This window comes from Elaeis guineensis, chromosome 10 (assembly GCF_000442705.2).
Source record: "Elaeis guineensis isolate ETL-2024a chromosome 10, EG11, whole genome shotgun sequence".
In the NCBI taxonomy this organism is placed as follows: domain Eukaryota; kingdom Viridiplantae; phylum Streptophyta; class Magnoliopsida; order Arecales; family Arecaceae; genus Elaeis; species Elaeis guineensis.
Window position 1 is genome coordinate 29689642 of NC_026002.2, and position 14279 is coordinate 29703920.

At 37.9% G+C, this 14279-nt stretch overlaps 1 protein-coding gene and 1 pseudogene across 1 annotated transcript; one reads left to right on the forward strand and one right to left on the reverse strand.

Annotated features, from left to right (window-relative positions):
* Window positions 1–6105: 6105 nt before the first annotated feature.
* On the reverse strand, window positions 6106–8308 carry LOC105052778 (serine acetyltransferase 5-like; annotated as a pseudogene).
* A 14-nt stretch (window positions 8309–8322) lies between these two features.
* Window positions 8323–12663, forward strand: LOC105052609 (probable glycerol-3-phosphate acyltransferase 3). Its single transcript, XM_010933467.4, has 2 exons — window positions 8323–9171; window positions 11438–12663. Exons 1-2 carry the CDS (start codon window positions 8494–8496, stop codon window positions 12308–12310), a joined length of 1551 nt encoding a protein of 516 aa, XP_010931769.1. The 5' UTR covers window positions 8323–8493; the 3' UTR covers window positions 12311–12663.
* Window positions 12664–14279: the final 1616 nt, after the last annotated feature.

Consider the following 14279-nt stretch of genomic DNA (forward strand, 5'->3'; position numbering starts at 1 on the left):
CACTACCCATGCATGCTGGGATTTTCGAATCTGTAGAGTCATTTGCACAGCATGTCAAGAGTCTGCATAAAGAGATCAGTAAAAAAATTAGTATGAGTAATGAAGTTTATAAACAGAATGCAGATTCTCATCGACGTGTTCAAGAGTTTGCAGAGGGAGACTATGTGATGGTTTGATTAAGGTCTGAACGATTTTCTCCCGGAACCGTGAAGAAATTACATGCCCGAGGAGCAGGTCCGTTTAAGATCATAAAGAAAATCGGATCAAATGCGTATGTTGTGGATCTATCTTCTGATTTTGGAATTAGCTCTACTTTTAACATTACAGATCTTGTCGCCTATAAAAAACCAACTCGGATACCTAGTGAGCCATTTGAGCCTGAACCAACCTTTGAGAGCGAACCTATCCCTGAGTGTCCACCAGCCAAAATGTTAGCAAAACACGATCAGATTGAGAGAATTTTGGATGAGCAGATTCTTTCCACCCGGAGTCGAGGCTATCAGCGGTATCTGATCAGATGGCGAGGTCGACCGGAGTCTGAAGATACCTGGATCACTCGAGAAGAGTTGCAACGCATTGATCCTGATCTACTTGAGCGTCACCAAAGCGGAATCGACCCACACTCGACAGGGTCAAGTTTTTTCCACCCCGGGAGAATTGGTGCGGACACCAGAGCCATCAAAAATCGGCAACATAATTTAAGTTCGATTTGGATCGAAGAAGCCTCATTAAATTGATTCTACTTCAGTTATTTATTTTCAGTCAATAAATTTTAATGCATTTGGCTTTGGGTCTATAGGGCCATACTTGGATTTGTCCACGTCACCTTTGGAGCCACCACTCTCCACATGCCAAGAGAAGAAATATGCATGCCAACATATGCCGTGCTCATGCCAAGTTGTGTCAAGCATCAAGCACCCACATGGAGTTTCATTTCTTCCTTAGAATTTTTTAAGAGTTCTTGGCTACTTACTTATTTTGTTGAAGGCTGATTTCTTTCCTATGGTAGATTATAATGCTTTACTTTTTTGTGGAGGGTTGATTTCTTCCTTGTAAAGATAAGAGATTCCTAAACAAATAGGACCCTTAGAGTCCTATATAAATCCTTGTATCTTTCATGAAAAAAAAATAATGAATGATTTTACAAACCCCACAAATACTTGTGTCAATCGCTCCGAGAGGGAGTGGGTGTGAGACCCAAAATCACCCCACAAGGGGAGGGTGTGAGGCCCACTTTCTATCCTATTTCTTCTATTTAAGATTCAGTGTTCCTGCGACTCTGATCGACTCCACCATCTACCCACGCAAGTCTATTCCGTCAAGAAAAGATCTTCCTCCTCCAGAATTTTCATCTGTCGTGCTGAGAGAAGGAGTGATTTCTTATTCTACAGATCATATGCTGTCAAAGACCTTCGTTCCTCAACAGTTGATCTTTGATTTTTTTTTTAATCCGATGTTGGTAAAGATCTAGTTTTTTATCGATGGATCTGTTTGGTTAAAAGATTAAGAGCCCTAATTAGAGTAGTTTTTTAACTACCACGATCCAGATTCTTATCATCTTCTTAGATTTTTTCACGGGTTTAATATTTTATTTTCTCTCGTTCCATTCTTATTTCTTTTTTGTATTTACTCGTGAGCATGTTTAATTTTTGCTATCTGTTTATAAAATTTTTTATTACTAATTGTTTACTGATCTCTCGAATGGCATTCGTCTGTATCATTTAAATTGATCTCGCTTTAGTCTCGTATCAATCAATCATGCCTCCTGAGCAGAGTATAGGCAACTATACTGTCTGTCCTGAAAATAATGAGCCCCTGGTCGGACGTGATTTGTTGTTAATGAACAGAAGAGAGCTTGATTATTAGGATTAATTTTTTTTTTTAGGATTATCCCGCATCAGATTGGAAGAAATCCAGATGTCTCATATTTGAAGGTGTTCGGAAGTATAGCCTATGCATATGTATCGAATTAAAGAAGAACCAAGCTTGATGATATATATGAGTGCCAAGTACATTTTTATTGGGTATGATGCTAAATCCAAAGCTTATAAATTATTTGATCCAAATATTTTCAAATTATATGTGAGTAGAGATGTAGAATTTGATGAAGAAAGTATTTAAAATTAGAATATAAATATGAAAAAGATCAAGAAAGATGAAAAAGCAAGAATGGAGATTGAAGAGTCTTCACTACCACCATCGCTATCCTCTCATCATAGTTCTCCAACATCATCAACCTCTTTAAAAGAAAGCTCAAGGCCACAAAAGAGAAGAAGACTAAAAAAACTTTATGAGGTAATAGATGAATTAATACTTGTTTGTCTTCTTTTTGATTATGAACTTTTAGAGTTTGAAGAAGCATATAATAATAAAAAATGAAGGACTGTCATGGATGAAGAAATCAAAGCAATAAAGAAGAACAATACATGAAAATTGGCAACTCTTCCAAAAGGCAAAGAAGTAACTAGTGTGAAGTGGATTTTTTAAGCAAAGAAGAATGTAAATGTGAAGCGAAGAAGTACAAAACAAGATTGGTGGAAAAAAGGTATAAGCAAAAAGTCAGGATTGATTATAATAAGATATTTGCTTCTATCATCATAATAGAAACTATTAAATTGACTATTTCTCCGTCAGCATAAAATGATTGGCAATTTTTTCAAATGGATGTCAAATCAACTTTTTTGAATGACTTTCTTAGTAAGAAGATGTACATTAAACAAATGAACATAAAGTCTTAAAATTGAAGAAGGCTCTATATGGCTTGAAACAAGTATCTAAAGCATGGAATAGTTGCATTGGCACTTCAAAAAAAATGACTATATTCAATGTCCTTATGAGCATGCTCTCTATATGATAACTAACATAATGGGAGATATATTATTTGTTTATTTGTACATGGATTATCCTATCTTCATAGTGAGTAATCTCAAAATGTTTGAAGAGTTCAAGCATAACATGTTTTGGGAGTTCAAGATGATGAATATCAGTCTCATGTCTTACTTTTTTAGGTTAGAAGTGAAACAAATCAAAGAAGATATTTTTATCTCTCAAGAAGCTTATGTAAAGGAAGTCCTCAAAAGTTTCAACATAGAAGATTGTAAGTCGATTGGTCCATAGAGGTACAATCGAGCAAAGTCGAATTGAATAGTTAGAAGCTTGAGCTCGACTCGACTCAAAATACTTAAGTTCAAAACTCAACTCAAGATCAACCGAGCCTTAATATCCTAAACTCGAGTTCAGCTCAATGAAAAATAGATAAAACTTGAGATCGACTCGACTTGACTCGAATATCAATCTAGCCATATTCGAACTCGAGTTTGAGTTTAAAATAAAATTTTAGTCTGCTAACAATATATATATTAATATATATTATAAATAAAAATAATATTATTAAAAAATATATAAATTCGAGTAGACTCGTGAGCTTTCGAGCCAAGTATCCTGTTACTCGAGTTCAACTAGAAAAGCTACTCAAGCTCGACTCAATGAATGTGACTCAAGCTCGATAATAATCGAGTTGAGTCAAGTTCAGACTTGAGTCAAACTCGAGTAGCTTGCTAGTAGCTCGACTCATTTGCATCTCTATTGGTATACCAACAGATCATAGTATCAAATTATCTAAGTGTGATGAAGAAACAGTCATCGACTCTACTCTCTATAAGAGCTTAGTTAGAAGCTTAAAATACTTAACATATACAAGATCGGATATTCTTTACGGAGTTGGGCTAGTAAGCCACTATATGCAAGAACCAAAGTTTACTCATTGGAAGGCTGCAAAAAAAATCCTCTGTTATATTCGAGGTACAATTACTTACGATTTATTTTATACATATTCGAATAACTTTTAATTTATTGATTATTCAGATAGTGATTAGGAAGGAGATTTGGATAATGAAAAGAGTACTACAGGATTTTGTTTTTATATGGGAGATGCAACATTTACATGGTATTCTAAGAAGCAATCGATTGTTACTCTCTCTACCTGTGAAAAAGGGTATGTGGCAGCATTATCTTTTGTTTCTTATGCTATTTGATTAAAAAAGCTAGTCAAGGAGATTCAAGTTTTCCAATATGAAGCTATGAAGATTTATATTGATAACAAATCTGCTATTTTTTGGTTGAGAATCTAATCTACTATAAAAGGAGCAAAGATATTGATGTTCGTTTTCATTCTATATGAGAACATATGAAGAAAAAAGAAATCAAAGTTGTATATATGTTAAATCTCATGATCAGGTGGCTGATAACATCAGGCTTTCAAGACGGATCACTTCTATAGGCTCAAGAGTCTTTTTGGAGTAATTGATGGAAACAAAATTAAGTTTAGGGGGCTACATTCAATACCTAAACTTAATTTCATAGGTTACATTTTGGTGTGCTAGGATAACTATATATATTATAATAAATTAAATAAATATATAAAGTCAAGTCCCGAGAAAATAGAAACCATAGTAAAAGGTATCATAACTTCATATTTTATCAAGAGAATTATGGAGAAATATTGCTAGGTCATATATAACTTATGTAAGGATATTTAAAGGATCATATGTGTCTATATAAACCCTTATACTTTACCATTTTAGTATGCCAAGTTGAATGAAAAATATTAGCAAGTGTTTTTTTTTTTATCATCTATTATTTCCATCTCAAATATAGAATAGAGTGATCTAGTATTCTATTGCATTTCTGCTATTACCAACATAGATATACAGAGCAATGGTCCAGAGATAAGCCACATTAAGTGGGTCCCTGGTGGATTGATAATTCATCCCCACTGACTTCTAATTGGTAGATTGATCCATCCCCACTGACTTCTAATCCTTGAACATGAAACCATCAAATGATAATATCAGAAACACCAAAATGATGCCAAAAAAAAATAGCCTTATACAAAAAGTCGCATAAATTTATATATGTGTTTCTAATTCATATCATCTCATTGTAACACAAGATCTCCATCATATGAGATATGGAGTATCCTCGGAAATTGAGAAATTAGAAGTGTTGCCCCCAAAATCCGATTTGAGAAGGCTGGATGAGCTAGCGAATGATAAGTAGTTGGTTCTACTCAAATTGATCTGCTCGAAGCCAGTGAGACATCTTTCGATGTCTCAGTCAAATTGTTAGAAAATAATGAAGATTTACTAGAGCTATGAGCAGAAAAAAGAGATTAGGCATAGAGTAAATATAAAATTCACCTATTTGGAGGTCCCATAATTCCAATATCTACAAGACTAAGGACATAGAGCCAATATTCAAAAAGATTGGTAGCAATGAATAAATATAGAATTTACCTATTTAGAGATCCCACAAGTTCGATATATATAAAAAATAAGGGCATAGAGCCATTATTTAGAAAGATTGGGGTTGCATTTAGTGCATCGTTAGGTAATCTTAAAAGGTAATCCTGATTATCTTCAAGATAGATTGCCACCATTAAATTATCAGTAATTTTGATTGCTGTATTTGGTACACAGAGATAATATTACAGTAAAATTATTAAAAATTTTGATTGACATGTTTGGTATGACAATCAGATTATCGATAATGTAAAATCAAATTCTTAAAATATGCCTAAATCAAATTTATTAAAAATCTATAAACTATGATTTACACTCAACATCATTCTAGCATTGTGGCTATCAGATAGCAACGTGCTTGGCCGCCGGCTGTTGGCCGCACCCCTGCCGCAGCCGTTGACTGTTGGCCGCCACAGATTGCCACCCTCCATCGCCATTGCCACCGATGGATGATCATAATTTTTTATCTTTTTTTAATTAAAATATATTCATCAAAAAATAGTAATTAATTTAACTTCATATATTATAAAATATTTTTTTCGTAAATCTCCCATTCTTCACTCAACGGTGAAACTTCGCTTATAATGCATAATTGCATTTTTCTCGATAATGAATTTATAAGTTCGGGCCTTTGACTCGGAGAATAGCCAAGGGAAAGAAGGGACTCGGGAGGTAGGGCTATCAATCAGAGTCCAAAGTTTTGTAACATGAGAATGACCTTTTCAATTGGTTATAGTGAAGAGTGACAAATGAAGGTTTTGATAATGAGATGAGAAGATAAAAATAGGCACATTTTGAGGTCAGATTAGATGATGTAGTCGGACCACTCGATGATGAAGGAGGTGTGATCCATGGACTCCCCTAGAATGTCCTCGTGGCGCCTGGCGGGCTTCTCTTTGCTACCGATGAGCCTGATTAGGCTGCCGACGATGGTAGTTCTGGGCGGGATGTCTATGAGGATGACAGATTCGATGCCAATCTTGGCATCCACGTCGATGTGGACATTGTCAAGGATGGTGGCACCAGCACCGATGAGGATGCTGTCGCTAATCTTGGGATGACAATCACTGACAGCCTTGCTAGTTCCATCTAGCGTCATGTGGTACATGGAGGATATAGATGTTGTTGCTGGCAATAGTAGTCTCGCCGATGGCGTGGTCGAGGAGGAGGCCGTGGCCGATGTGGTTGGCGGTGTGGATGTCTATGGTGAAGATACTGTGATGTAGGACTGGAGGGCGAGGGCAAGGGGCCGATGTTGCTGGAGCCAGAGGAGGTGGGCGATGCGGTGGGCCTGGACGGCGAGGAAGCTTTGATAGTTGAGGAGGTGGTGGGAGAAGTAGGCTAAGTTGCAGTGGGGGGCAGCGAAGAGGTCGGTGACAATGGCGATGCAAATGGAGGGTTGGGCGGAGAGACAGTCGAGGAGCGGTTTCTTGAGAAGAAAAAGAGAGATTTTGTTTGATTTCTTTATGAAGGTAATTTTATCCAAAAAATTTATTATAAGATTATCAAAGATATGGTAATCCGAATAACCATCTCTTCTTAAGATAATCTGAATTGTCTCATGAAAATCAATCTGAATTGCCAAGACAATCTAGATTATCATCCAAAAAATATATAAAATATAATAATTCAATAGATCTATTTTAAATTTCTGATAATCTGAATAAATTACCATCTATCAAACGTAACCTGAGTGTATTGTAACCATTCAGCAATGTACCACGTAAATTCACAAGAGTACTATAACCATTTTCCAATGGATTTTAATCATCTTGGATGCAGTTGGAATCATGGCTTATTGATGCTGGTTGGCCAATCTGGTTGGTTGGTCTGATCAGCTAGTTTGGTCTGGTCAGCCATTCTGATCGATTGCAATCATTGGCCGATGAGTCCTGGCCATGTTAGGAAGTAACTTAAAATCTTAGTCATTCTTTCTCTTTCTCAAGGTAATATGGGACTCTGCATGTTTTAAATTTTTTAGAACACCTTCCATGTTGTCACATGAACATATTTACGGAGACCTTTTTTTGTGGAGTACGACTTCACAGGTCTCAACTCGGGCATTTTATGGTAGATACACATTGATGCTGCCCCATTTACTACCTGTCATGCATAAGCAGAATAGGAGAGTTAAATGTCATCTATATAAGTTTTTCATGTAAAATTAATTTTACTATAATTAACGCTATACTTAAAGGATATTTGGATAACAAAATGCAATTAAACTTAGTCGCAGCGTGTTTACATTCAATCAAAAAAAAAAAAAAAAAGAAAAAAAAAAATCTTACTTGCATGGCAAGTCCACCCGCAGGTATTCTTATGGTAAAAGATTAAAGATAGCCAAATCGTAAAGAAAGTTTTTATTTGACAAGAAAAGGGGAAAAAATACTACTGGATTAGTGGGGAAAAAAGACATCAATCTACCATTGGACTGGAACTTGTACATTCCCTTCTATTTTATCTTTGTACAGCTCACCTGTAACCTTCAGACAATTCTTTATCTGAATAAAAATAGATGACTATTGTGGTATGCGCAACAGTCTCTCCTTTTCAATCGAGAAAAATAAAAAGTCTACAATTACACTGGTCCATGGCAAATTAACCAAGAAGCTGGAGAAAACGAGCACCCACGGAACACGCACAGTGACCCAGATAACATTGGTCCCACAGCACAATGGTCAGTAATTGGTGTCCGGCTGACCCTTCGCTGCTCCACAAACTATATATGCCACCTAGGTGTCTTCCGTCGTGATCACATATATTGGAATTACCCCGCGGATATCAATGGAACACAGTTTCAAATTAAGAGGCGTAAATTTTTGTGGGATCTACTCGATCGGTACGAGTTGTCGGCATGTGTTCGATAAGGCTTGGATTATTGATGTAGTGGTTGGTGTTGTACCAATGTGGGTCCACCTGAGTGTCTCGGTCTCTGTCACCGCGCTTCCTGGTAATATGTGTTCCCAGCTGGATCGTTGGCCATTAATAAGTAGGTTGATGTAGGCCATCTACCTTATTCATTCAAGAAATCAGGATGGCAGCCAGGAATGGTCCAGCTTAAATTAGGGTGCATTGCCACTATACATTGAGCTTTTAACTTTCTCATAAACCAAGTGTTTTCCGCTTTCGTCAATCAAGTCCTCTTATAGACAATCACAAATATGCTCCTGCCTTCTCACTGAAGTTGAGGAAAATGGATCTCAAGGTCTTCTCCAAGTCCTTGCTCTTCTTCTACCGGTACCTCCTAACGAGACTTAGAAGTGCCCATGCAACCCAGGTAAAATTGTACAAGTACCCTTATGAAGACAAGCTCTCGGGCCGGGTTCTAATTTGTGATGTGGAAGGAGGGCTTCTGAGGTCTTCCTCCACCTTCCCATACTTCATGCTTGTGGCCTTGGAAGGAGGGGGTTTCCTAAGGGGTCTCCTACTCTTGCTTCTGTACCCTCTGGTCTGTCTTGTTAGCCATGAGGTGGGGCTAAGGCTTATGGTCATGGTGGCTTTTTGTGGGCTAAGGAAGGATGGTTTTAGAGTAGGAAGGGCTGTGTTGCCGAAGTTCTTCTTAGAGGATGTGGGGTTGGAAGGGTTTAGGGTCTTTAGTAGGGGAGGGAAGAGGGTGTGTGTGAGTAGCATGCCGAGGGTGATGGTGGAAGGGTTCTTGAAGGACTATATGGAGGTGGAGGTGGTCTTGGGGAGAGAGCTGAAGGATTTTGGTGGCTATTACACTGGGTTGATGGAGAAGGGGAATAAGACATGGGAAGGCATAGCTTCAAAGGAGTTGTTTGGAGGAGAGGGAGAGATGAATGCCAGTGTTACTGGCTTCGGAGGCCGCTATCTCAACTCTTTTCATCACCCACTATTCTCCCATTGCAAGGTTAGCTACTCTCGCTCTCTCTCTCTCTCTCTCGCTCTATCTCTCTCTCTCTCCCTCTCTATATATATGTGTGTGTGTGTGTGTGTGTGTGTGTGTGTGTGTGTGTCATCTCTCTCTCTCTTCAACCCCTCTCTCCCTCTCCCTCTCCCCCCAGCCTTCCTCTCTCCTCGCTTTGAGAATAATAGTGAAAGAAGCACCAATCAGTTTAGAGAACCGAAGAATAAAAATTCATGTGAATCACATGAGGAAATACCTCCAAAGAGAAAAGACGTGCAACTATTAGGCTATAGATTCAGCTATAGCTCTCTTTGCTGAATCTATAGCACGTATATAAGTGTATAGAGGAAAGTGGTATCTTTTTCTAATAATATAAAGGAAAATGGTTTACGTGCACATATGCATAGAAGCACATGTATTTTTCTAAAATGGAAAAATAACGGTGCAGACCACCAATCATTTTGAAAAATAAATGTGTTTGTAAAGTAGTACCGTATGCAAAAGTTTAGATTTTGAATACATAGGCGGACACGCCTAGATGTCTAATAGGAAGTATAGCAAGTTAATTTCCTAGCAATATTGATTGACAAAGCCATCCTAGTAGTGTTGCATGTATCGCTTTTTTGTCCTTAATTTTGCACTTGATCCAATTCAAGCCGACAACGCTACGTGGAGTTGCATCTTATGTCTCCACAATTATGCATGAACATAACCCAGTTTTAGTAATACATGAAGATAAATGTAAGATAATAATAGGTTGCCACCTTTCCTTGAAAGTACTATTACACCTTGAAGCAAAAACCTTGAAAATTTCTAGGGTTTTTTCTATTATATGCTCTAGGAACGTGGTAGCAAGTTATCATTTTTACTTCGGCCTTTTTTTTGATCATTAGGTGTAGTATTGTGCAATAGTTTTGTGGTCATATTGGTAATCTTTTCTCTTCATTAATTAGAGGGTACTTTTGTACCAAAAGCTAGAGGAGTACTTCATCCATACGATCCATTACTCTTTCATAATGTCTACAGCGACGAGAGGCTATGGATGTGTTGTGGTGGTCCTTTGTTTAACTTGAGCTTAGCTAACGAAGACATTACTCTTCGTCAACTTGAATTTAGTAAAGAATAATGGATGTGGTCCCATTGGTTGTCTGTCTTCATCATTGACTAGAGGGTGTGGACCTTCTCAGTTAATTTTTCTTTTTTGTAAGAAACCTTCTCAGTTGAATTTATACCGTATTAAAAGTGCATTGGGGTTATCAAATTTCATCATTTATAAAAATACAATTTCATTCCTAACAATCATGGATAATCTCAATCTTTCCTCACGTATCCACTCTCACATCTCTCTAATTCCACAAATTCCTCTCTCTTTTCTAACTTTCCTTCTCTTTCCAATAAATTTATTTCCTCTCTATTTTAATCTCTTTAACAATTTTATCCACCTCATATATATATATATATATATATATATATATATACCATTTTAATTCTTTCTCTTCTTTTTTTTTCATATAGATACCATTTTAATTCTTTCTCTTATTTTTTTCATTCATTTAATATTATTTATTCTTCCTTTTTTAATATTCCTCTTTTACTAAATACATTTATAGTGCCCACCTATATACTAGTACATCTCTCTAATGCCTCAAATTTCTCTCTCCATCCTTATAATTTCGATTCTTCTCTTTTCAACAAATTTATTTCTCCTCTATTTTAATCTCTCTAATAATTTTATCCATCTCAAATATCTATATATGTAGATTCCATTTTAATTATTTCTCTTCTTTTTTTTCATTCGTTTAACATTATTTATTCTTTCTTTTCTAATATTTCTCTTTTACTAAATGCATTTATAATGCCCACCTATATATGCTAGTACATCTCTCTAATGCCACAAATTCCTCTCTCCATCCTTATAACTTTGATCCTTCTCTTTCCAACAAATTTATTTCCCCTCTATTTTAATTTCTCTAACAATTTTATCCACCTCAAATATCTATCTTGATCCCATTTTAATTTTTTCTCTTTTTTTTTAGTTATTTAACATAATTATACATTCTTCCTTTTCTAATATTTCTCTTTTACTACATGCATTTATGGTGCCCACCTACATGCTGATACAATAATCAATAATCTCATGAATTCAGTAGATTCAACGTTTGCCCGGATGCCAGTATTAATAAAAAAAGAAGTCTCATACATTTCTACTGACGAACCTCGTACTCATCTGGCCATCTCATCGGCTAGCCATATTTGCATGTCCTCACAGGAAGTATACTTGGTCAGTGAAGCTGAAAAGAGAAGATGGCATCCCCTCCCAAGGTCAGCATACCCTAAGCCACTCATCTTCCATGATGGCAGGATAGCCTTCAGGCCAACCCCAGCCTCCACACTCTGCATGTTCCTATGGATTCCTCTTGGCATCCCCGTCGCCATCTCCCGACTCCTTATCTTCCTCTCCCTCCCCCACGCCCTCTCTATTCCTATGGTTGCCATCTTGGGCTTGCACTTCAGGGTCACCTCCTCCTCCTCTCACCACCGAGAACCTCAAGGCCAGCTCTACGTGTGCAACCACCGCACCCTCGTCGATCCCATCTACATCTCCGGCGCCCTCAAACGCCACGTTACCGCCACCACTTACAGCCTCAGCCGCATCTCGGAGCTGCTCTCCCCCATAAAAACCATCAGGCTGACGAGGAACCGCGAGGTTGACAGAGTGACGATGGAGTCGCTGCTCAAAGAAGGAGACCTCGTGGTGTGCCCCGAAGGGACGACATGCCGCGAGCCGTACCTCCTCCGGTTCAGCCCCTTGTTCACCGAGCTAAGCCGAGAGGTCGTGCCGGTAGCATTAAACGTGCACTTCAACATGTTCCATGGCACCACTGCGAGCGGCTTCAAGGGCTTGGATCCGCTCTATTTTCTTATGAATCCCTTCTCGTGTTATAATGTGGTGTTCATGGAGAAGGTGGCCACTGGTTCTGTGGATGGGAAGGAGTGCAGCAGTCGTGAGGTGGCTAACTATGTGCAGGAGAAGATGGGGAAGGTGTTGGGATTTGAGTGCACGGCCCTCACTAGAAGGGATAAGTATTTGATGCTTGCGGGTAACGAAGGGATTTCCTATAAAGAAGCAAAAGGGAGTTGATATGAGATCATGCATGGATGGACGCATTAATGGGTCCTTCCTTCTCCATAAATATTGAAGAGATCCAGGGCAGAAAAGATCTACTGAAAGATCTTGTTTCATGACACCTTTTGTTTCTCTTTTCTTCATCTTGTTTCTCGGTACGTATACATGTGTATGTATGGATATTGCGATGTTAAGGGTTTTCGTTTTCTTTGTTTGGTTAGGACGAATTTGAAGTAATTTTTCATGACTATATATTAGGATAGAGAATAGGAAAAGGGACTACGATTAAAATCCCGTGCGTGCAATTTACTGCAATTAATTTGTACAGGAGTACTAGTTCATCCTAATAAATTCTAGTGGTTGGAACACATGATGTACTTCCTACCCATTGCATACAGCTCAGCCGCGATGTGTACATTTGTAATGCATGTCTATATGTATCGTGACTTGAGAATATATTAGCTAAAAGCTGGCTATTTTGCAAGGCTAAAAACGTGAACCAATATAATCTAAATGGTTATAAAGAGGGAAATTGTAAGCAAGAATTGTAATTAAGAGAGAGACGATATGGCTTCATGTAAAATAAATAAATACAGGAGAACCAATTATATTTTTTTATTTTACCAACCGATCGATTTAGGAAAAATCATCAAATGAATGCAGGAGGGCTATCGGCCACCGAATCTACTAGTGTGAGCAAGCATGTGTATTGACTCCTGATATTATAGAGCATTGTTCATATTTAGTGGTGGTCTAGACAGGAATTAACATCCATCTATGAGGCTGAGATATTTTCCATGTACCAGCTAGGAAGGCATTGTTGCTTCAGATCCCGAATCTCAGAGGAAGCAGGAACAGCACCTTACTGGTTGTATAGTGACAGATCAAGAGAGCAGATTAATTGATGCTTCAGCTTTTCAGTTTTCAGTAGCATATATGGCACCAACTAATTGAGTTCACGATTTTTCGAAAAATAATGATCCAAAATGTCAGAGTATTTTTAAACTTTACCTACAATGTGAAGATGGTAGTTCTAAAGAGAGGGACGTACTTTAGGAAAATGGAGGGGATATATCATAGAAAAAACACGTGCAGCCTCATTTTCATTAGTTGAAGCATTTATGGATAGGAGATGATGTTGGATTTAACTCTTAATATGACTTAATTATCACTTAGTTAGATTTAACTCTTTGGATCAGTCATATATTCTGAATCAACTATAATAAGCTCAATTAATTAAAAAGTCATATTCCTAATAAAATTTGGATGGGAAGTTCAACTCTAACTAGGATTAAGTCTTTTGATGGGACAGGACAAGTGCATGTATAAATAGAAATGATCTGATCTCTTTTCTCCAATTCTCAGGAGGGTGTGATGATTCGCCATTGATCGTCCACCATAAAGATGGAGGGTGAGGAGAGAGAAGATCAGCAGCTCGCAAAAGAAGATCAGACGCTCTACGGATTATGTGATCATTATATTAACGAGACGATGGCACAAGGTATGATTTAAATTTATGATTTTAAATTTTTTACATGAATATCGAAGTACGATCCGAGCATAAAAGTATAAAATTATCTAACATGTGGTATGAGAGACTCGATTTCATACTTCATATTCATACAAAAATAAAATAAATTTTTCAACAATTTTTTGAAAAATTAAAATCATAATTTTATATTTTCTGAAATTAATTAAGACTTAAGAAAATTAAATTATAGTTTTTTAATTTTTTGAAACCAAAAAAAATTGTTTGGGGCCGGCCGTATAGGCCGACCCATGCCGTCTGGCGAACGGGGCAGCGGCCATGGCCGCTGCCATGCCGGCGACGGCGGTGGGTCTGGGCAGAGGGGGAGCTCCTGCTCCCCAGAGGCGGCGGCAGCACTGCCGCACGCGGTCTTTTGGCTCGGCCGCATGAACAGCGGCTTCCACCGTGGCGGTGGGAGGCGACACCCGGACCGCCGCCCTCCCTGCTTGGTCCTCC

Excerpts from the sequence above, each read along its gene's own strand:
- LOC105052609 (XM_010933467.4), top strand. The coding sequence starts at position 8,494 with ATGGATCTCAAGGTCTTCTCCAAGTCCTTGCTCTTCTTCTACCGGTAC. Across the intron at positions 9,172-11,437 it reads CACTATTCTCCCATTGCAAG|GAAGTATACTTGGTCAGTGA; the intron begins GTTAGCTACTCT and ends ATGTCCTCACAG.